Below are 22,191 nucleotides of genomic sequence, written 5' to 3' on the forward strand. Positions count from 1 at the left end.
TTTAAAGAAAATGGCAAAAGGGGTGAGTCACCTTAGAAAATACATCCCAGACAGTTTGGTGCTTATTACACCTCGGAAACAATGCCTGCAGTATCTTGTTCACATTCCCCTTCAGACATTGTTTCAATCAAACAAAGAACATTTCAGTGAACAGTCTGAGGCACAGCTCTCGTGTCCATTTTGCATGGCAAGTTAAAAAAAAAAAAATTCTTTGCAAGAGATGTGATTAAACTTGAGGAATTGTCTTTATGATTAACAGAGGGAAATTGATCATATAAATACTTTGGTTGTTTGTGGGATTCTCTTTATGTGATAGTTTTGTGAGACAGGAGACAGCTATGGCTTTCTTCCATTAACATTCATCACCAATTAAGACAACCAAAGTTTTTCAGTGAAAATTCATCTTTATTGATACCATACATGAATTATCAATGACAGAAACCTGGCAAAAAAATATAGATATAAAATCACCCCTATGATGAGGTGCTACAAGAGCCAGCTATGGGTGCATTGCCATTTCACGTCTGTCTCTCACACACACACACCCTGATATTTCCTAAATTATGTCAACTTAGAAAACACAGGGCGTTGATAAATTGCCCCCAGATACGATTCCGTGTCTGCCTGCTGAAACTGATACGCCACAAAAAGTAGACTAGGGGTGCTGGAGACAACGAACAAGGATTTTTTTTTTTTTAACACAACAGCCTGCAGCTCAGTGTGAGTTTACACACAGCATTTGTTCCAGATATAATAATGGAGGAATTTCTGACCCCTGCTGGGAGAATCTGCAAATTACTGTCCAGTAGCTGTCAAGACGCTTTGTTTTCCTTTTACCGTGTTAACGAACACAGTAAACCCCAACACAGCATCTTAAAGTCCTAACAGGCGACTCTTGTTAGGAGTAAGATAACATGAAATAGTCCATGTAGTTTGTAATCCAAGAAATTTCGATCAATTTTGCAAATTTTTTTTTTTACTGAATTAGATTTGATAAGTATCTGAAAAATATCCATCCAAAAGCTCTAAAAAAAAAAAAAAAACAACAACAAAGGTTTGGGTAGATTTTACTTAAATTGCATTACCTGTTGCACCATTGTAGCACATTTCCAACATCTCAGGAGCTTGAGGAAGAAAAAGGAACAACTTAAAGAGATAAAACACGTTCTCTAAATGTGGTTATTTATTGGTTTTCAGGCATCTGATAAAGTTTTAGGATGGACCAGAAACCAACAGCAGAAAATGTCTGTGAAATATCTCCTTAATGCGAAAATACTGAACAGAATGACCCTGGAGCTGCATCTCAAAAAAAAAAAAAAAAAAAAAAAAAAAAAACAAGTAACGGAATGACATCTATTTGCATTGACTGTCTCAGCAGCCCCACAAATTCCTCCATATATTGTCATGAATATCGTACAGGTGGGTTGGACCTAAACAGAACATCAGTACATAGAAAAATAAATACAGTTTGCTAAATGAGGGCAAAATTCTTTTATCAGTGATTGTACCATTAAAAATCACGTTTAAAAAAAAAACAAAAAAAAAAAACCTTAAGAGGCTTTTCATCTCTTTACATTAGATTGAGTTTCTCATAGTTCTAGGGAGGAATACATAGAATAACTTTTACAGAAATTGCTACCTAAAATATACAAGCACAGACACAAACATGAGGAGTAAAGCCAACAAAATGATTCATCATAAAACATAAAACAGAGCAGTGTAATCAATATAAGAATCTTTACATGTAGCTCCTTGGTCTGCAGCTTTCTTAATTGTAATTAAAAACATTTCTGGGAAACTTAAGTTAATACAAAAGTCTTTTTCTTATTTTACAATCCTGTCAAAACTTGGATTTTTTTTAAAATATTTTTGAGTAGCAAATTCGTTTTCTGTTATTATATTCTCTGAAGAGAGGACCCCAAGATAAGAGATTTCAAGACAAAGCAAACAGTTCTGCTGATGATGAGACAACAGATCCAAACCAGGTGCTTGATGGATTTTTAGCAGGGAAACTGGCGTCCAATGTGTTGCTTTGGACTCGCATCAGACAAGATGTGGTGCAGTATTCAAACACAAGCCATGTTCTCCCCAATCTGTTTTAGCACTGAAGCCAAATGGGCCTGAAGACAGTGTGATGTCTGACACAGATGGATGACATTATATCAAGCATAGACTGACAGGAAATTTATTACCATCACGAGAAGAATGATCAAACAGCAATACTTATACATTAATATACTGCAGGTTTCAGATGTTTTACAGTTCTTACATTAGCAATAATAGAAAAAAAAAAAATACACCGTCAATTCATAAGAAAAATAGATTGCCGTTAATAGTGGAAAACAGTGCAAAGAATATTCTGGGGTGTTTTTGTTTGCTTGCTTGTCTGTTTATTTTTTAGAAATTGTTTACAAAAATAAAAAAAAAAAGTCAAAACAAGTCTAAAACATAGAAAATAAAAACACACTTCTGTAGAGTCTGGTGCTCTGGTCCAGACATGCTGCGTACCACCTCTCTCCAGTACCTCATTGTTTTATGCTGAAGGTGTAGGTGACAGTGTGTGTTTGTGTGTGCACTGGTGTGTGTGTGTGAGTATGTGTGTGTGTGTGTGTGTGTGTGTGTGTGTGTGTGTGTGTGTGTGAGTGAGTGAGTATGTGTGTGTGTGTGTGTGTGTGTATGTGTGTGTGTGAGAGAGTGTGAGTGTGTGTGAGTGTGTGTGAGAGTGAGTGTGTGTGAGAGTGTGAGTGTGAGTGTGTGTGTGTGTGTGTCAGATTTAGCGTAGTGGTTCTCAACTCCGGTCCTCAAGCTCCGGCACTGTACAGGTTTTTGTTCCAACCAGGTCCTACAAAAACAAATAATTGAGTTTTTAAAAAACTGAAAGTTGAATTTTGATACTAAGAGTGCACACAGTGTTCTGCAGCCTGCAAAAAAATAAGTTAAATAAAAGTGAAGCATTTCTTCCCTGTGACATGAGCACAACAGAAACAATGAGGTGCGGCGTCAAGCAAAACGCACGCCTGAGAGACCCGAGGTTGGAACAAGAACCCACTGACATGGTCGTCGCCATGGCGAGCACTCGGGACAACAGGGCGTGCCAACTTTGGCTCAGACACTGCGGTGAGCGATGACGGGGGGGTAAACACACATGCACACACACCGCCACACCTCTAAGAGGACTCACTGGAGCCGAGCAAACAAGGGCCAAGGCTGAGCACCACTGATCATGTGCAACAATGTGAGGGAGCGAGAGCGGGATTCTTCTGAACTGTGACAACTCGACAGCCAGCATCCCTTTCCCTGACCACTCTGCTTTCATCATACCACAACGGAACAAAATAAACAAAAATTAATTGAACACAAGTGCTTGAGGCCACCCTCCCTGACTCCTCTTGCTAGTGTGTTGGCTCGGGTGGATCCCAGTAGGTTTTAAGCACTGAAAAGGGGCTGGCTGGGACCTCAGCACTCTACTGGGACGACTGGGAGTTGTCATTCTTGCTCTCCTGACTGGAAGGAGCCTTGTTGTTCCAGGGCGAGTGTGCCCCCAGTGCAGGCGAGCTGTTGAAACTGTCCTCATCCTCCAGGCCATTCGCCCCATCGAACTGCGTGTTCTCCAGCCGCGTGATCAGACGCTCGTCCTCGTCACCAAACTCCCCTCCCATCAGAGTGGGCTCTCCCACCATCATCACATCCTAAAGGGGACAGCAAGGGCCGGTACATATTATCCCCATAATACAGGGGGTGTGCGGAATTACTGGCTGCACGGACGAGTTGTTAACTCTGGGTTGTTGTTTTTTTTTGGCTTAGGATCTACATGCAATCATACTGGACTTAATTCCAGCGTTAAATTGATCTCGCCTAATGAAATGCTTAAGAATTGATACAAGTTTTGGGGACCGAGGGACCCCAGGTATTGAAATTTTTAGGTACTCGTGTCCTCTCTTCCTGAGCCCAATCACAACAGGATAATATGTTGTCAGGGCATCAACCCCAACAGTTCAGTGGCCCATGTGGCCCTGACTCCCTGCCCTTGTTCCAAGAACCAGGGTCGAGGGGCCCTCCCTACTGGCCAGCAGTGGGCATCCCTGATCCTCGAGTGCTGCATCACGGGGGTTTTCATTCCACCTCGGGTCTCGTTCGCTCAATCAAGCAACCATGTGACCAAAGACAGCAGTGCTGTGTGAATCATGTGCCCTAATAGACTCGGTGCCAACTCTAGGACCAAGTTAATACAGTGGATTTAGAGAGAAAACTTGACTGGAAATCAGAGCAAGGTAACCCTACCTCATGGCCCCAAGATATATAAAGCACCGAGGTCACCTGTACCTCCTCTATATAAACCCATTAACCTGTGGCCCTTGAGGACCAGGGACTGCCCATCACTGGTTCACGAGGGGTTCTACTAACTAAATCTACTCATCCTCCATGGAATTACAGACACCCCCCCCCCCTCTCCCCCAACCTCCAGAAGCCTCCCTAAGCTGTCTCCATCCTGACCTGCGCTTACATCTACTCCTAAACATGCTATCAGCCCCAGCTCCCACCCACTTCACCCACAAATATCCTTCCAACCCCCCCCCCCCCCCCTCCTCATCTTATTCTACGATGCCTTGCTCGTCTGAAGTTGGGAGGTGCAGATAGAGGTGAAGTAGATGCTTACAGGTACCTGGCTGGAGAGAGAAAAGCTGTTGGCTGGACTCTTCTTTTTGCTGTTGCTGTTGTTATTGGTGCCTCCGCCGGAGCTCACGGTGCTCCCCCCCGACACCTTCCTTTTCCGCCGCTTGTTCGGAGCTTGTCTGGCTGGCTCAGCTACAAGTAGAGAAAGGGACAAGAAATGTGTCGTAATCAAGTATTTAAATCTCTATAAATCTGCGGTTTCTAGGTCATGCAGATAAGAAGCTGTCATAGAGTTGCAGCTTTGTTGCAGGCTGCGACGCAGCTTCACATCAACTAAAGGGGCGACTCTGCCATAAATGCCACAAGTCGTTTCAAAGGTGTTACCTGGAGGTGCTACCATTCTTTGCCACTTTTGGAAGAGGCAGGTCTTCAGGCAGTCTCTGGGGCTCAAACTGTAGGTCTTATGCCTGGACATCAACTCTTGCATGGGCTCCAATATCACACATAGCTTAAGAAAAGATGAAGAGAGGAACCAAAGCAACAAGGCAGCATGTTAGCAATTTAGTGTCCAATAAGTTCAAACAAAAAGAACACCATGGTCATGAGGAAATTCGCTTACACGGAGGTAATTGAGCGTGGAGTTGGACAGCCCACATCTGGTAATATTTTTAGCCAGCTGATCGAGCATCTGGGGATCCTGGATTGTTGGGTTAAGCAGGCGTGATGAATAAGTGGATGTACTTTATGTGCATTTTGGTGTGTGCGTGTTTTTTTTCTCAGGCACTTACATGCATAGCCAAAATGCTCCTTGGTAGGACTTCTCTGTGTTGTCTGATGCTGAAGTGCCACGTTTTGATCCGCATCATGTCATCAAACATGAACTCCAAGTACAGACGGCCCTCGACACAAACCTAACCCACAGGGGAGCGATCACAGGTGAGAGGTTTGACAGGTAAACGGGTAGTAGTAGGAAAATGTACATTTCTCACCCACTGTGACATTAACACGGGGAACTGTACCTGTGTGAACATAGGTTTGCCGTTCTGGGTCACCATGGTGCACTGGTCGCAGTCGAGGGACACAAAGTTACTGTGGAAGGACTCCTTTGGATGCTTCAAAACGTAGAACAGCTCGGTTGCACCCCCCTCAAAGATACTTCTGAAGTAACGAGGAATCAGCGTCCTGCCGATGGCTGCAGACAAAATGGACCGATGCAATTGAGCTAGAATCACTAATATAGGTAAAAGGGGTTGGTGCAGAAGCAACAGAAATATCATATAGAAATTTGCAGACGAGATATCCATAATATACAGAACATCGTTATCGTAAAACCAGTTCACTGACTTAACATTGACAGTTAACAAACTGAAACCAAATAAACAACGACAATTTCTTTCGGACTAAAATGTCTTACTGTATCGTTTGGGACCATCTTCCAGACAGAAAGTGATGGTGAGCATGGCGTCATCTTCAAAGAACTCTGTGGTGAAGGCATCCCACCAGAGATTGTCACAGTCCTGAAAGCAGAAGAACCATTCATCTTTTTTTCATTTCTTAAAATCTTCAAGCGGTACCTTACTCATCAAGGACAATAGGTAGTGTTTTCTAGAGAGATCAAGGGAAGATATTTTAAATAATTTACTTAAACAAACATTTTGTACACACAAAAACTTTTTTAAAAAAAATAAAAAAAAAGAATAAGTAGAACGTCCCGTTTCCTCCAACGGACCACTTCTGTAACCTTTCTACTCTTCTTCTGTACAATCTAGCCAACAAAATACTCGTGTGTGCAAACCAGTGGAAGGCCTTAGATTACATGAGCACAGATATGCATGCTCAATGAAGGTTATTCAGTGGCTCTAAACATTTAACATGCTAAGAAGTACATGTTTTGTTGATACAATTAAGAAAAACAACCTAAACTGAAGTCGAGGGATACATTTCTGAATAAGGTATTCTGGAATTCAGACGTTGCCGGACATAAAACTGATTTGCGGTTTCTATTTCTTTAATATACGACGGTTAGCGTGTGTGAATCTGTTGTAGCGTGCAGGCTGACAAGTCACATAAAAAGTGTTGCTCAAAACGGCTACTCGGTTGCACATTTCGGTTTATAAACAGTTGGCAATGCAATTACATTTTAGCCAGGTTGATCAGATAATCGTTTTAGAGTCTGAATATAAATTAAGTCGGTGAATTCTCTGGCTTAATTTCCCACAAAATCCCCTATCATGGTTAGCTTCACATTAACAGCTGCTGGGAGGGCAATCTGAAAACATGGCAACGGTAAGCAGTTCACAGGATCGGCAGAGTGAAGCACTGTTGACTGTAGTCGCCACCATCCTGTAAAACCAACACCAATTCTTAGTTGTTGTTGTTTTTTTTCCAGCAGCAGTTCGGTGTTGCGCTCTTGTTATGTTCTGTGCGGATGAGGAAGCGACTCTTACCTCTGTCCAGTTCTGTAATCTTTTGTTCAGCTCATATATCCGGTAGTCTGTCTGGTTCCCGTACGGTGTGGGTCTCCTGAAACAGGAAACAGGGCGGATTTAATGTCACTGCGCAGTTCGAGGTGCTACGGTGGCACTGCACACCCGCAGTGCGAACAAGTGGTATGAGCCGAGAGCAGCGTCAAACTATAGTTGAGTAGATGCAAATTTTATGCCAACATGTTTAACAACAATGGAAAGAACACAGTGTAAACGCTTTATAAATGCCTTGCTAGGGGTGTGTCATATTGTGCAGCTCAGGTTAATAGTCATAAAACGTTCATGTCATGATAATTGCAATAATCTGACTTGTTCTGCAGCGTAGCAGAATTATGTCCATTAGATGCGCAACTTGCGCACAGCAATATAAAAACATCACTGAAAGTGTCGATATTTAATACGGAATCTCCCTCCGAGTTCCTGTTGTTGTTTGCAAACTGCTGCTTCTATATTCTTAGAACTTCTATTCAGTTTTTACTGAATATTGAGATCCAAATTGTACCCAGAGAAATAGTGATATTATTTTAAATCCATATCCCCAAGCTCTACTTCTGACCTCGAACAAACCCCATATACGCATCAACTGTTCAAGCATCAAGTGTTCTCACCCCATTCCAGGCTCCATGTATGAGGGGGGGTACATGGGTGTAGGCCTGGGAGGAGACAAATGACAAATATAAGTTACACAAGGCACGTGCATTTATTAACACGTTGCAAATGGATTTTTTTTTTTGTTGTTGTTTTTTGCGACAGATACGAAACGCAGCTACGAAAAACATAGTTTAAAGGCAATTATTGTTTTCAAGGCCGTTACTCCAACATGACTAAAACAAAGCTTCAGATAATCCACAATATACTAGAGTAGGTGGCTATGAAATATTCAGCACTTGCAACAAACAAGAACACAATAAATAAGTCGAGCAACACTGGGTGTTATTGTGACTTTGGTAATTTTAATTAAGCTGAATGTTGCTGCTTCCCTGTTGCTGCCTTTAAAGAACGCACATTTAAAATCTGCCGGCGTGTAGTCAGCTGTTATTTGATTTTATAATCACTGTCAAAGATCGAGTGTTCAATTAGTGCAATCTAAAGAATGTGCAATGAAAAATACTAAATATAAAAATCAGGAAACATCAAAAGAGCTCATTATTTATAGAAAAAACTACCAATATCTAAAAATCAATGTTGTATTTTTTTTTTTAGTAAACATATTGAGGTCAAGACTGCTAATTTTGATTAATACTTAAAGCTTGCAGGAAGCAAAAAAAAAAAAAAGGAGACACCAGGGAAGTAGTCAATGGCACGCTTTATTGTCTGAATTCATGTAAAAGGTGCTCTAGTTTTAGACAGCTTTTCCATTTGACAGAACATCTTGTGACAGAAGAACCCAAACCTACCCCACATCTCTGTCCAGCATAGCGCCTGGGTGGAAGGGGGGAAAGCTGCCGCCGTTGGGGGGCTCCTTAGGAGAGTACAGCTTGAATGACTTTGACGAACAGCCTGCACGCAAGAAGCCCAGAGGAGGAGAAGAGGAAGAGGAGGAGGAGGAGGAGGAGGAGAGGGGGAGGGGAATTAAAAGGAGATTTAGATTACTTTGGATTTAGCTCATTGAAATCACAGCATCATCTAAGTAATCTAATGTTGGGATGATTTTGGTGAGATTTGCGCAAATAAAAGCACGCTGCCAAAACAATTTCCCGTTGCTTTAATTATCTAATGCATCTTCAATCTGCTAAATGGACAAGAAAAGCAAATCATCACGAGGAGGGGGGGGGAGCACAATATTTATTGGCCTGCCGACATCGGAGAACACAATCAGCGAAATGGATGAATACGAGCAAAGATGGTCTGCCATGCTCTTAAGTGTTCTTGTGAAGAGCATATCATTTACAGGGAACCCTCTGGTCTGCATAAACCCCATGTGATTTTAACCATACTCCTCTGCACTGTGTTTTTCTCCCCCTCCAGTTCCCTCTTCTACCCATCCCCCCACTCCCTATCCTGGCTGTTATTAACCCTTGTATGACCAGATGAAACGCATCCATGCACAAACAATTCTGAGCGCTGAGAAAACATCTATTATCTCTACTCAAGAACACAAACAACGTCTCTGTGTAATTAGGTCTGACCGAGGATATTTAACACCTGAGCCGACAGCAACAGACCGGGATGGAGACCAAACAACCCCTGGAAATTTGATCCAGACTGGCCCTTCACAACCAACCTCCAGTTACACTACTTTTTTTTTTTTTTAAACACAGAAACATGTGATGTTAGCGAGAGGATTGTCACGGATGCGGCAGTAATAGATGTTGCCCAACACTGATTTGATTCTGGTTGTTGCTGCACTTGCTCTTTTGACAACGTTGTTTGTGCGTGCTCTGCTTGTAAATGTTGGTATTCCCAGCAGGCACCTGAAGGGAGCATAATGTTAATTTGACTCACATTTTGCACACAACAGTCGGTCACTGTCAGCCTGGCATATGAAAGGGGGACTGTGCCTAATTAAAACCAGCAGGGGGAGAAAAACGGACTCCAATCATGGGCCACTCTAATGTACCACCAAACCTAATAAGGATTTAATGTGTAACATTGTTAAAGCCCTTTTGGTGAAGTGAAGGGAGTCCTGCAGGCTGACTACGCCTCAAACACTGGTGGATAAAGTCAATACAAACAGAAATAGAGGTGGAGAAAGGCATGAAATGTTCTCCTTCACAATCCATTACTGCAACTCCTCCTTCATTTACTTTCACCCTTTTCTTCCTGGCACACAAGAGTCATGGCAGGTCATCATCCCCTCCCTATTAGCATGGAGGGGGAAAACCTGCTTAGGCGCACCAAACAATGGGTGCAATGCATTTACCTTTGACCTATACACCCACCGCCTAATACCACCAGCCATTAGGCCCACGCCTGCATTCAGCTCCGTATGAGGTTTGTTAATTAGGATGGGCATTTCCCACTGCAACAAATAATTACTCCAACTGTGAAACAAGAACGTAATCACATATCGTCTTCTATCAAATGCAAAGAAGGCATCTCGTTTTAATATGTTGCAGACATAATTCAGAAACAAAGCTCCACTCTGCAAAAATGCTGACATTAATCTCACCTCTAAATGAACACCAACACGCACCCTTAAGAGGCCCACTCGCATACATTAAACCTCTCTAAAACAAAAACATCTTCAGATTAGTGGCCCAAGGCATGCATACAATAACCAAACATAACATCTCGATGAAAAGACGAGACTCGGGGAAGCATCCCGAGTTGAAGACCGCCGTTTAAAAAACAGACACGAATGACTTCAGCATTTGAGCATCCTTTCGACACAGGATTACGATCAGATCAGACATAACGATGCACAAGTACTCCAACAAAAGGTTAACTTCACATAATGGTGCAGTTTAGTCCGCCCGAACTGCTCATTGCAAACAATAGAGCTGCATCCATCTGATGGCCCTCAGCCAATAAAACATCCGAAGCTGTGTGCCAAGACTCCCGACATACTCGGAACTGCTTACTGATGTCAACTTATTGCTCCACGCGTGGGCTTGCACAGTCTGCATATTTTTTTTTTTTTTTTTTTAAATGCGTAAAGCATCCACTTCACCAGCCGGGACGAGGCGTAAACTGACCCGCAGGGCCGCGTTCATAAACCGCTTGCAGAAGACGGACGCCGATGCTAAGCTATTAACCTAGTTGCTAAACTACCCCAATATATCTCCGCCTTCCGCTTTTAATTCCCCGTGCGAGCTTCCGGCCCGTTTCGGTGAAAGTGACCTCGCTGTAAGTTGTTTTTTTTTTAGTTACCTGCAGAGAAACGTCCACCTTAAACGCGGGTGTCGCTCAACACCTCGGCTCGGCGTTGCTAAGCCAGCTAGCCTCGCTGCTAGCCGGAGCGGCTGGATGGGGGGAGCTCCAGCGCCGAGCGTAAATAATTCACTTCCACGACCCGAAACAAGGCGGCAAGCGACGGAAAGTGAAACACTCCCGCTGGTTCCCCCGGTTCCGATCAATTTGCAATTCCCACCTCAATGCTTTTGATGTCATTTGTTGGGGAGGACGGGTCTACCTATGCTCCACTACTACCGGACCCTTTGTTCCTACCAGCCGAGACGCGAACAAACAAAGGCCCCGCCTCCTCCGGGCTCCTCCGCCCATCCCGACTCGCAGACCGGGACACACAAAAAAAACAAAAAAAACCAGCCCTCCCTCCCCAACTTGTCTGCTCCAGGACCCCAGGGGGTGACCAGAGGCCCCCAGTATACCTGGTTGAAACAACCCTTTTCATCTTTTTTTTTTAAATAGGCCTAGAGTTCATCTTATTCAACAGTCTTGACAAGCAACATATTCTGTATTGTTCAAACTGTACACTGAAGCTATCCTGTTAACCCGCAAAGCCAAAAATGCCTCACGGCACTATTCTTTCAAATGGAAGTATTCTGCTTGATGCGTGCGTAATTTTATACGCATTTCATCGAAATACACCCTGATGCAGTATATGCTCCACCTGAGTTTAGGAGTTTGCTGGGTTTGAGACATTTGTTTGGCTGCACAGTTTGAGTTTATAACCAGCACCCTCGGTGGAGTTGAAGAGGTTAAGGCAAGTCTTTCTTTTTTCGTTGCTGCAAGACAAACACGATGCCTTTAAATTCAAACTTCACTCTGCTGTGGGATTAATGATTTGTGATTATTAGTCTTCAGAGGAGTCGTGTACCTACATGACTCTTAGAAGATTTTAGATTTAAAGATTTTACTAGATTACACTAAAGAAGTATACTGAGAGTAATAACACCCACTCACAGGAGTATCTTCAAGCATCACCCAAAGTGAAAGTAATTCTAAATTTATCAACACTTTAAACCGGTGTTGTTACACAACTTTTGTCAGGATAACTAACATTAGATCTTCTACCTTAACCAAGTGTTTTTATGACATTTACAACAACGTTTTTGTTTGCTCTATAGTGCCTTCTGGCTTGCTTTGACTTGATGTTATACAGACAGTTATACAGACTATCATTATGTCTCAGCACATTTTATGAGGAACAACATTTTAAAAAGCTGGATTTGAAATACAATTCATAGATGTCTATACAATGAGATTAAATGTGCCTTTCATTTTTGGAGTTGGGAAAGTCCTACGTTCAACCATGGACCAAAAACTGTCAGGATTATATCGTGTGAGACTCTGCAGTATGTGAGAATATTTTTCCAATCTGGTTGATTTATAAAACCCTTGTGTGGTGAGGACAATGAAACCTAATTCAGTCATAATAATCAGTCTAGAAATAAAGTGATTTTTCTGCCAGGGCTGTTTTTAACTTTTACTGGTCATCCAGGGCTGTACAGTCTGCCCTGACCTTAACAACTGCATCCTTTATTAAATCCATTTAGTGTGATGCAAACACTTTGTTTATACTGTTCAGAAAATCTGTGATAATGGTTAGTAACCATAGGTTGTTAAATTCACACCCGCTTTGGGAAGGCTTATTAAAAAGGACTGACTTGGCTGTTGATTCACATCTATCAGACCACAGCTCTGAGTCTGTCATGGCCTCAGATTATGTAAAGGTATATAATCTGCAGCCTCACTTTTAATCAATAACCACTCTAATGTTTACAAGCAATATATTTGACGGCGAGAGAACCTTTTGTGGTCTCTAAGTGCATTTAAAGCTCATTTGCCAAAGCTTTCACTTGAACTGCCAGTCAGTTAGGAGAATTTATATAAGGCAGGAGTGTAGCTGAGGGAAGTGAAGCAATGGATTTCATTGATATGGTAAACACATCTGACCCACACCAGTATCTGCTACTGCATAAACCCTACTCCAGGCATAAAGAGGAGATATACAGTTCTATGCAAAAGTTTGGGCACCGCTGTATCAACTGCAGTTTGTGTGTAGTCAGTGTTCAGGTTGGAGGAAAAAATACCACAAACTATCTGCAGTGAATTATTCTCAAAATCATATAAACAAAATCTATTAACCCTGCCTGGACCTGGGATAACATGTCACAACCACACAGCTTTACATTTCTTCAAAATGTTACTCATTCCAAAAACATAGCCTGCTTGTATTGCCATGATGCTGTAATTACAGCTGAATTTTGGAAAAGGTGCAAAAGTATTTGTCTAAAATAACTGCGGTCCAGTCAAGAGTAATGCTTTTGTAGGTTTTAATATATATAAAAAGGGGTGACAAATGGGGAAAAAAACAACCAAAAAACCCACTAAAGCCTTTTGTTACAATATAACAGGCCCAAATACTCTAATACCCAGAGTCTGTTTAGTAGTGATGGACTGACAGGAGGTGTGAAAGAACAGCATCTCCCTCTGCTGGCAACTACTGAAAACATCTTCCTCCTACACCTAGGAACACAATAGAGCACATTTTAAACCAGCCTAAATACTGTATGTACCTCTGTGATATTTTTTTTATATAGATTTAAACAAAACAACTCATATCTGTCTTTTTATCATGTAGTTAAGCTTTTATTTGCCGATTCCACAATTATAACAATCAATTACTTTGACATGCACAAAAGTGCTTATATTCTACAACACAGACATCTGAATGGAGTCAGCATTGCTTGTATTCATACATATGTAGTGCATAAAACTAATAAAGACCTGATGGAAGTGAGGATTAAATCTGGGATATTTCTGTTTTGAGATATTAATCCTATTTCATCTCGATTCAGTAGGAGTCATTTAGTACACACAGGCAGTGCTAACATTAAAAGCGGAAGACACAAAGATGAATGTGAACTATTTTAGTCACCGGAAAACTGGTCTGGTTCGACACAAGATTTGATGTACCCTGTTGTATTTATAGCTCGCCACCCAAGACCACTTTGCATGTACTATTTTATGCAGAGACTGGCAGCGTAGTGCTCAGACTGCACTGCCAAGCACACATTTTTATGAGATGAAGTGCTCTCCAACAGAGTAAAATACAAAGTAGATTTGATTTTTAATTATTGAGTTTATCACCTAAATACCGGTACGGTTAGACAACTATTACACTCAAAGAAACTGAGCTTAATAAACATCTGTGGGGTCACTACTCTAGCCACATTTTCACAAAAAAAAAAAAGTCAGACATATTGTGTCTTCCCGCAAACTTATGACAAAGAGCAGGAGTGATGCAGCACTGAGGGAATCTGAAGAGAATGCCGGTTGAACAGGATGTTCTCATTGCTCTTGCTGTTTTTCTAGAGGCAACAGTGGAAGCACAAACCTGTCAGGGAAACTGTTGTGACACCTGACTGGTAGTGATAGCAACAAGGCAGCAGACAGACTAACACAGACTGCACCCAGAGGATGCAACTGCGGCTTGAAAAGAGGAAGTTTAACAGCATGTGCTCGAGATAAATCGCACGATAACAAACGAAAGAAAGCTAGAATGTCAATGTCTGTGTGAAGGTTGGTGTTGCTGTTGTCCACAGTTGCAATGACAGAGGTCACTGATCTGCATCCAGACATAATTAGCCATGTCCTTAGTAACAACATGGAGGATTGTTATTGGCAGATAGGAACTGATGCAGTTCAAATTGTAAGACGTGGCAGTGATTCACGTTAGTAAAACATCCGTTTCACAGCCTCTCTTGTTGTGCTAATATCCCGAAAATTAAATGATGTCTCCTTAAAAAAAATGTCGTACTCAAATTCATCGCTACAAAGTCGGTGTACAAGACTCGTAATAAGCATATAAAGCATACATTTTGTAACATAGCATAACTTAATCTGGATGTCTCTTTAAACTCAAAAACAGAGATACAGACTGCAGTGATCGTTATTTGGTGTCTAGTGATGACGCCGCTCCACAGAAATAGCCTGTAAATATCGCAGAGCGCTTGATTTTAATTGAATATGGGAACTTTATCTAATTCACAACATTCAATTATTATTCTGTTGCTTCTCTAATCCAAATTCAATGAGCCAATCCAAGTCTTGATGCTCTGATTTTCTGTTTAATGATGTTTTCACTGTCCAAAATCACAAGCGGCAGATTTCTGAATCTGAAATTTTCCAGTTACCTTGACTTGCATATACTTCTTTGACACAAAACTGTAGCTCGCACAGGCTGGGTAATTCAAGATGTAAAGAAAACATATCAGTGGATGGTCTGCATACTTCATTAACACTCAACATCAGCATATTCCTGAGCCTTAAATAGTCTTGAGCCCACAACACTCGCACATACACAAGTGGCACAAAGATACAGTTTTACAACAACTCTGCAGCTGTCCTCACCATTTGTTTTCAGGACAGCTCCCTTTAAATCTGATCTCAAGCCTGCTCTTATGTTTTAAAGAGTCTGCACGTCTCTCACGAAAACAGGTGTATTTTAGAAATCGTTTCCTTTTCCAGGCATTGAGCTGTCTCCCCATCCTCCCACGTTCTCTGCGCTGTGTGGCACATGCCAGCTTTCTTTTGCCATCCTGTCAGCCTGCAGCAGATGTGACATCACTACAGCTTGTCTCCACTCTGCAACTCCCCTCCCCTCTCCCCACATTTCTCTGACTCCCCAGCATCTCTGTCTCCCACGCATTCCTTCTTTCTCTCTGCCTCTGCACACACAGCCATTTTGATCTAGCAAACAAGATCTAAGAGACTCGTCATGGGTAGAGAGGGGACGAGTGGAAGGCAAGAAGTGAAGAATTGAGGAGGAAAAGAAAGAGGCACGGGCTTTCAGTGCAATGAGATAAAGCTGAGGCAGCCGTGTTGTGTAACAGTTACCACCAAAAAAATAAAAATATCCTGGCTGTTTGGCTGCCATCTTGCCTCTGCTTTAAGTCACTTTTCTCCAATCAGGAACCATGTGACTTTCTGCATGAGGAAGCACTACTGTTACTGCAATAGGCAGTCAATGAGGGATAAAGGAGTGACAGAGGAGGAGAGAAAGAGGGAGAGAGGGTGAAAGAGGGAGAGAGTGAGATGAGGTAGGCAGAAATGGGAGGGAGCAGTAGGAGTGAGATTGGGTGAGACAGAGAGAGTGGTGAGCAAAGGGGAGCGCATGCTTGAGTGAGTGCATGTGAGAATGGGGGGGGGGGGGTATCTTCGGCTCACAGGCAATCTATTTTTACCATTTAGCCTGAACAAAGGATGTGATTGGCTCCACTGTGTTAGGATGAATCTCCTTCATGCAGGGAACAAAGCCTTAAAAAGGCTGATTCACAGCTAAGTCACAACAACAGCAGGATGTCACCGGGTTGTCAATGAACTAGACAGACAGGAGAAGCCTGTTCTTTATTATTTTCTGCCACATGCAAATATGCTCAGTTAAAATTTCTCTGTTATATAATATCCTGACCCGATAACCAAACAAAGACGACCAGATGAAAGGGAAAGTGATGTTAGAGTTAGAGCGGATTTGTTTTCACGCTGCAGATTAGCACACAAACGATGGGGAGGATCCTCCATCCACCATCATACAAGAATGTAAACAAACCAGCCTTCAGCTATAATGATTTACAGCACGCACAAGGGAGGGAGAGAGAAACTGCAACCCTGTGTTGATCAATGTTGCTCTGCGGTTATCTGTGACATCCACCAGCCCAAGCTTGTCCAAGCTTGTCCAAGCGGGCTTCTCATGTAGGTGTGCGTGAGTGTACATTTGCAAGCACCTGGGATTGTTTTGAATGTCAGCACACCACATGCACACGGCGTTCTCTGTACATCCCTCAGAAACATGTGGATGTCATTAAAAGTTTCTGCTCCACAGTGAAGTCTGTGAACAGAGGGAGCGAAGGAGGCAGGGCCACCAGAAGCCTACAGGAGGGAGTGAGGAAGCTATGGTAGAGAACAGTAAAGATCACAGAAGAGAACATCAAGCAGAGGCAGAATATTATTTCATCTGATAGCCAATTGCCAATGAATCAGAGCAGCCCCATTAAAATGATACTGACACCCTAATTCAATCTGCCCTCCCCGGGATCCCCGCGAGCAGATGCTGCGATTCAATTTCTATCTGATACTCGCTCCCTCTTGCTGCTTGGAGCCCGTCCCCTGGCACAGTGAGGCTTTTCACCGTACACAAGGCAACCATCTCTGTAGCCTGCCTGCTCTCAGTGGGATATCATTAAAGAGGAATTGCTCCAAAGTCAAAAAAGGATCAAACAGTCCAAGGAAGAGAACAGATTAGAAGATCTTGATCAAAATTGCCAAAACAATTTTGCTTGCCAAAGACTGGCATGTGCAGACACATTCAGACTGTACTAGATTTCCTTCCTCTCACTCTGATACAGGAGCACCAGAGCCAAGTGTAGATATTAATTAAGTCTCTATATAATGGCAATAACGCTTTATTTAACACTTGAAAGATCAAGAGTCTTGATTTGAGGGAAGTCGAGTAAAACAACTGCACACAAAACAAAGACATTTCAGGATTGCAAAATGCAAAGTCACAATGACAGAGCTGTCTAATACCTAAACAGTAGCTGAACTCCAAGCAAATTAAACTCTTTGTTAAATCTTAAGTGCCCTCATTAATGGTTTAAACTCTTCCAGAGAGACCAGCTTTAAACCATTTTGCAGCAAACAAATTAAAGTACATTTGTGTCATTCAGTTCTGGCCCATGGGACAAACATGAAAAACAATTTCTGTGACACAGTGATTCACACCAACTCCTATAAGAGCACAAATAATCAAGAAGCAGACCTTTAGTGGTCAGATAGAGCTGAGAAAAAGAGTAAAAAGAGTCAGCAAGTGAAGTTCCTATTGATATCTCAGAGTCTCTGTGTGTGGTGAAACTCAAAGAGCCATTGATCTGCTGCACAGCAAGCTAGCGTGACTGAGAGGGTCTGGTGAACAACTCAATCCTAAAGTGTGGTAGCCTCAGTCTATAACCTTGTTTTAGGACATGTGTTGAGAGTGTGGCATGGCGTCACCAACACACACACACACACACACACACACACACACACACACACACACACACACACACACAGCACTCACACACAGCACTCACACACAGCTTGACGCTGGCCCTTAGGGAGCTTTGCAGCCCTTTTACATAAGTCATCTTTCTGACAGCACCACTGAGCACAGAGACGGAGGAGGAAATGAGAGCGAGAGAGAGAGAGAGAGAGAGAGAGAGAGAGAGAGAGAGAGAGAGAGAGAGAGAGAGAGAGAGAGAGAGAGAGAGAGAGAGAGAGAGAGAGAGAGAGAGAAGGCACTCACCGGGACAAGCACAACCTCCAACAGACATCTTCTCACATGTTGGGCTCTTCTCTGAACGAAACAGCTGCACTCAGTCCACACGCTGCTTGCATGGGCTAACTCTGAGGAAAACAACACAGACAGAGGGGTGGAGAGATAAGAGGGAGTGGTACAAAGCAGGGCATGTACAACACAACTACACTCCTCTCTCTCTCTCTCTCTCTCTCTCTCTCTCTGTCAGAGGCAGGAAGTTGGCAGCAGTGCTCTAGCTGCATCATTAATAGGCATATTGCAACACAAGTGGGAGGGAAAATGAGAGCGGAGTGAAATAGGAAGAAAGAGCCTGAGTGGTACGTGAGACTGGAGTAAGTAATAAGGAGTGGAACAAGGGAGTGTGTGTGAAATGGGGAATGCAGGAGGGAGGTAATTAGAGCAAAGGAGAGGAAAAGGGGAAAATGCACAAGGTGTGTGTGTGTGTGCGTGTGTGTGTGTGTGTGTGTGTGTGTGTGTGTGTGTGTGTGTGTGTGTGTGTGTGTGTGTGTGTGTGTGTGTGTGTGTGTGTGTGTGTGTGTGTGTGTGTGTGTGTGTGCGCGTGTGTGTGTGCGTGTGTGTGTGTGTGTGTGTGCGCGTGTGCGTGTGTGTGTGTGCGTGCGCGTGCGTGTGTGTGCGTGCGCGTGCGTGTGTGTGTGTGTGTGTGTGTGGCAGTGATGCATCGTCTATTTTTGCCCCATTGCTGCTGAGGGAGATAAACGTACTCAGTAGGAGCCCAGAGGCAGAGGGTCATTATTGCCCAACAAACACACACGGTGTGGGAGCGCACTCGCTCCCACACCGCGCCTCACGTGTGACAGATCTCCATCTCTCTTTCTGTCTCCCTCTCGCCTGCCTTTTGTTGTTCTGCTGCCGAGAGAGAGAGCCCTGGTGTTAATCACTACAGACAGTATCGATTAAAAATGAAAAGCCCACCTGGAGCGCGGGGGACACAGGAGACCCACGGGAGGCAGGAAGCGCGTGCACGGACAAATGTGCACATGCTCACAACCAGCAGGAGCTGCATGTAAACAGTCTGACTCGATATGCAGACGTCTGTCCAGCCTCTTTTCTCTCATTTCAACTTTTTTTTTTTTTTTTTGTGTCTGTCGCTTTTTAATTTTATGATTAAAAAGTCTGTCAATTCAATCTCCTCTCCCTGTTGATATTACCTCAACCTTTCTGCAGCTTGATGCGGCTTAATGTGATTGTGTCTCATTTCCTTTTGCCTCTTCCACTTTCCCTTCCTGTTCATCCCATAACTTCTCTTGGCTCAGGCGTGCCTGTCCTCCAAGCCAATAATCTCATAATCTCACACTTCACTACACAAACACACAGCAACTGACTCCCATGAGTTAGATGTCTTTGTTGATTGAGTACATGATCCTGTCAAATGGATTACACACGACACCATATCACTGGGTCATTAAGACTGAATATATAAAAAAGGAAAAAGAGAAAAGGTTCTAAGAAAATACAACATGCATATAATCTTGTGCAAAGATTCCCAAACAAAGGTATTTGGCGATGCAGTACTAAGAATGACAGTAGGGATTTATTCATTAAAAATGTAAAAATGGTATTTTATTAACCAACATTCTATTAAAAACATGCATCCGTGTATTGAGTCAAGTTTAACACTTAAACAAGTTCAAAGTTGCAACTGAGAGTCATTGAAAACAAGTGCAAGCAGGTTAAGACACCGTTAGATCAGAAGTATTGAATAAATGATTGAGACAGAGAGTTATGGACTTACGTGTAAAGACTTGAAAGATGGTTGAAATGGCTAAAAGTGTTAGATTAATAGTTGATTGGCAGAATATAGCTAAAAGTGCATGGGTGAATGGTTGAAATAGAAAGCTAGAAGTGATGGATAAATGGGTATAATCAAATACAGCTAATGCAACCTATGTATGAATGCCAAACTTGACTGAATTGTTCGATTGTATGAAAACACTGTAAGAATATTATGTATGTTTAATGCCTCAAATAAATGTATGTATTTGTAACATGAAGGAAGCTGCAAATCTGTGAGGGACTAAGTCGATGGCGGGGTACTTTGCTTTAAATAGGGCTGTGAAAAAAAGGGCGCAAACCACTGGTCTATTATATCCACGTATTCCCGGCACTAACAAAGCCCCATTCCCGGTGAGTTGAAGCCCTGTTTAACAAACCTCAGATCCCTGTTTTCTGTCACTCACAACCAATACACTAACAAAAGACAAACAACTGTCTCCACTGCAACGAAAGCTGACAGGCACATTCCCCAACCACCAGCGCACTGGCAGAGGCATCACAGTTAAATGTCATACACAGTGTCAGACACTGCTCTCAGGACCAAGACACAATGAACAACCCTCCGGGCCTCCTCGTCTTTTCCCGTTACTTGTGTTCTACCTCTTCTTTTCATTTCCCCTTCACATACACACACATGTGCACATGCACACGCGCGCGCACACACACACGCGCACATGCACACGCGGACGCGCGCACACACACACACATACACACGCGCGCGCGCACACACACACACACACACACACACACACACACACACACACACACACACACACACACACACACACACACACACACACACACAGCTTTTCTTGTTCCTTTCTGTTTCAACAAGGTCTGTGTCTTTCAGAAGCCTCTCATCTCATCTCATCTCATCTCGTCTTTTCTTTCACCGTTTGTTTTATGTACACCTTGCGGGTCGCAATCTGCGGGATTGACATTCACAGAAGCTCCCGCTACTGTAAAACGGTGAACTCGGAACAATAGAAGACGCGAGAGATGGAAAGAGACGTCTCTGATGCTGCAAGACAGAGAAAAAGAAGAGATAAGAGCGTGAGACAAGAAACAGAGGAGGGGTGCGTGAATGTGATTTGGGAAATGGCTTCTGTTTCCAGGAGTGATTAGGTCTTTGAAGCTGAACACTTCCGCGCTGACTGCACTGATGGGCATGCTTTCTCTTTTCTCCTCTTCCTCTCAGTCTCCTACTCTTGCAGATGCAGAGATTCCTGCTCTGTCAACACATCCACACATTGCTCGAAATGCTCTCTGAGAATAATGAAGTTCCCCCTCTGTTCGCCTCCTTCTCTCCACTGTGGGAACACGCAGCAGCAGCAGCAGTTCCATAACACTGTGACAGACAGCAAAGTGCCTTCACACAGACACACTGACTGCTTCGCTTACTGAGGCACACATCTCATTATACAGTGGACCAACACTTGTTCACACGCACCGACAACCTTGTTTCTCCATAAAATGCCAACATAATGTTTAAAAGTCTCCTGGTGATACAGTTGATATCTCGTGAGTTTATGACATCAATGCTTTCCTCTCAGTCTTTTGTCTTGCAGGTGTTCTACGTTTTCCCCCCCCACCTCTCCTCTCCTCCTCTACTCCACACTCTCTCTTGCAGACAAACACTGTTAAATATCCTCCATATCAATGCTTACCTTTGTCCTCCTCTTTCTTCTCGCCCCCACGCTCTCTCGAAAAAGTCCGCTCAGGTCAGCCACGCAGAGAAAACCAAGCTGGGCTAGCAGAGAGAGAGAGAGAGAGAGAGAGAGAGAGAGAGAGAGAGAAGGAGGGAGGGAGAGAGAGGACGACTGTGATGAGCAGATGCAGATAGGAGACACAAATGGAGGGGAGATCTAGCAGTGTGCAAATTGGATGATGAGAAGGAAGGAAGGAGGGAAGGAATGAAGGAAGGAAGGAAGGAGGAGGGGTAAAGGGGAGGGGGGGGGGCAGCTCTGGGCTGCACTGGCATGAATATGACGCAGAGGCAGCAGCCAGAGCCACTTCTCCTCTCCAGCCCCATCCCTCCATACCCACCGAGAGAGAGAGGGGGGGGCAGGCAGGGGGAGGAGAGGGCACTGTATCCAT

The 22,191-nt window shown here is 43.3% G+C and overlaps 1 protein-coding gene across 5 annotated transcripts; it reads right to left on the reverse strand.

The window, feature by feature from the left end:
• Positions 1–384: 384 nt before the first annotated feature.
• Positions 385–22,036, reverse strand: ldb1a (LIM domain binding 1a). 5 transcript variants are annotated; one of them, XM_069144735.1, is made up of 12 exons: positions 21,762–22,030; positions 18,289–18,389; positions 8,498–8,600; positions 7,709–7,753; positions 7,062–7,137; positions 6,029–6,131; positions 5,634–5,806; positions 5,403–5,525; positions 5,234–5,311; positions 4,999–5,122; positions 4,658–4,806; positions 385–2,842 (listed from the first exon to the last, which is right to left on the reverse strand). In XM_069144735.1, exons 2-12 carry the CDS (start codon positions 18,314–18,316, stop codon positions 2,789–2,791), a joined length of 1,056 nt encoding a protein of 351 aa, XP_069000836.1. In that variant the 5' UTR covers positions 18,317–18,389; positions 21,762–22,030; the 3' UTR covers positions 385–2,788. The 5 variants fall into 5 exon arrangements, with proteins under 5 accessions (XP_069000836.1, XP_069000837.1, XP_069000834.1 ...); XM_069144736.1 differs by having other exon boundaries at positions 4,664–4,806; positions 21,762–22,027; XM_069144733.1 differs by lacking the exon at positions 385–2,842 and adding an exon at positions 2,849–3,689 and having other exon boundaries at positions 4,664–4,806; positions 21,762–22,036.
• Positions 22,037–22,191: the final 155 nt, after the last annotated feature.

Source organism: Embiotoca jacksoni, unplaced genomic scaffold (genome assembly GCF_022577435.1).
Source record: "Embiotoca jacksoni isolate LCO1_2020_lvr unplaced genomic scaffold, fEmbJac1.0.p SCAF_12, whole genome shotgun sequence".
Classification (NCBI taxonomy): Eukaryota; Metazoa; Chordata; class Actinopteri; family Embiotocidae; genus Embiotoca; species Embiotoca jacksoni.

Excerpts from the sequence above, each read along its gene's own strand:
- ldb1a (XM_069144731.1), bottom strand. The coding sequence starts at position 18,316 with ATGTCTGTTGGAGGTTGTGCTTGTCCCG. Across the intron at positions 5,807-6,028 it reads AGATGGTCCCAAACGATACA|CCATCGGCAGGACGCTGATT; the intron begins GTAAGACATTTT and ends TTTTGTCTGCAG. Across the intron at positions 4,807-4,998 it reads AAGAATGGTAGCACCTCCAG|CTGAGCCAGCCAGACAAGCT; the intron begins GTAACACCTTTG and ends CTCTACTTGTAG.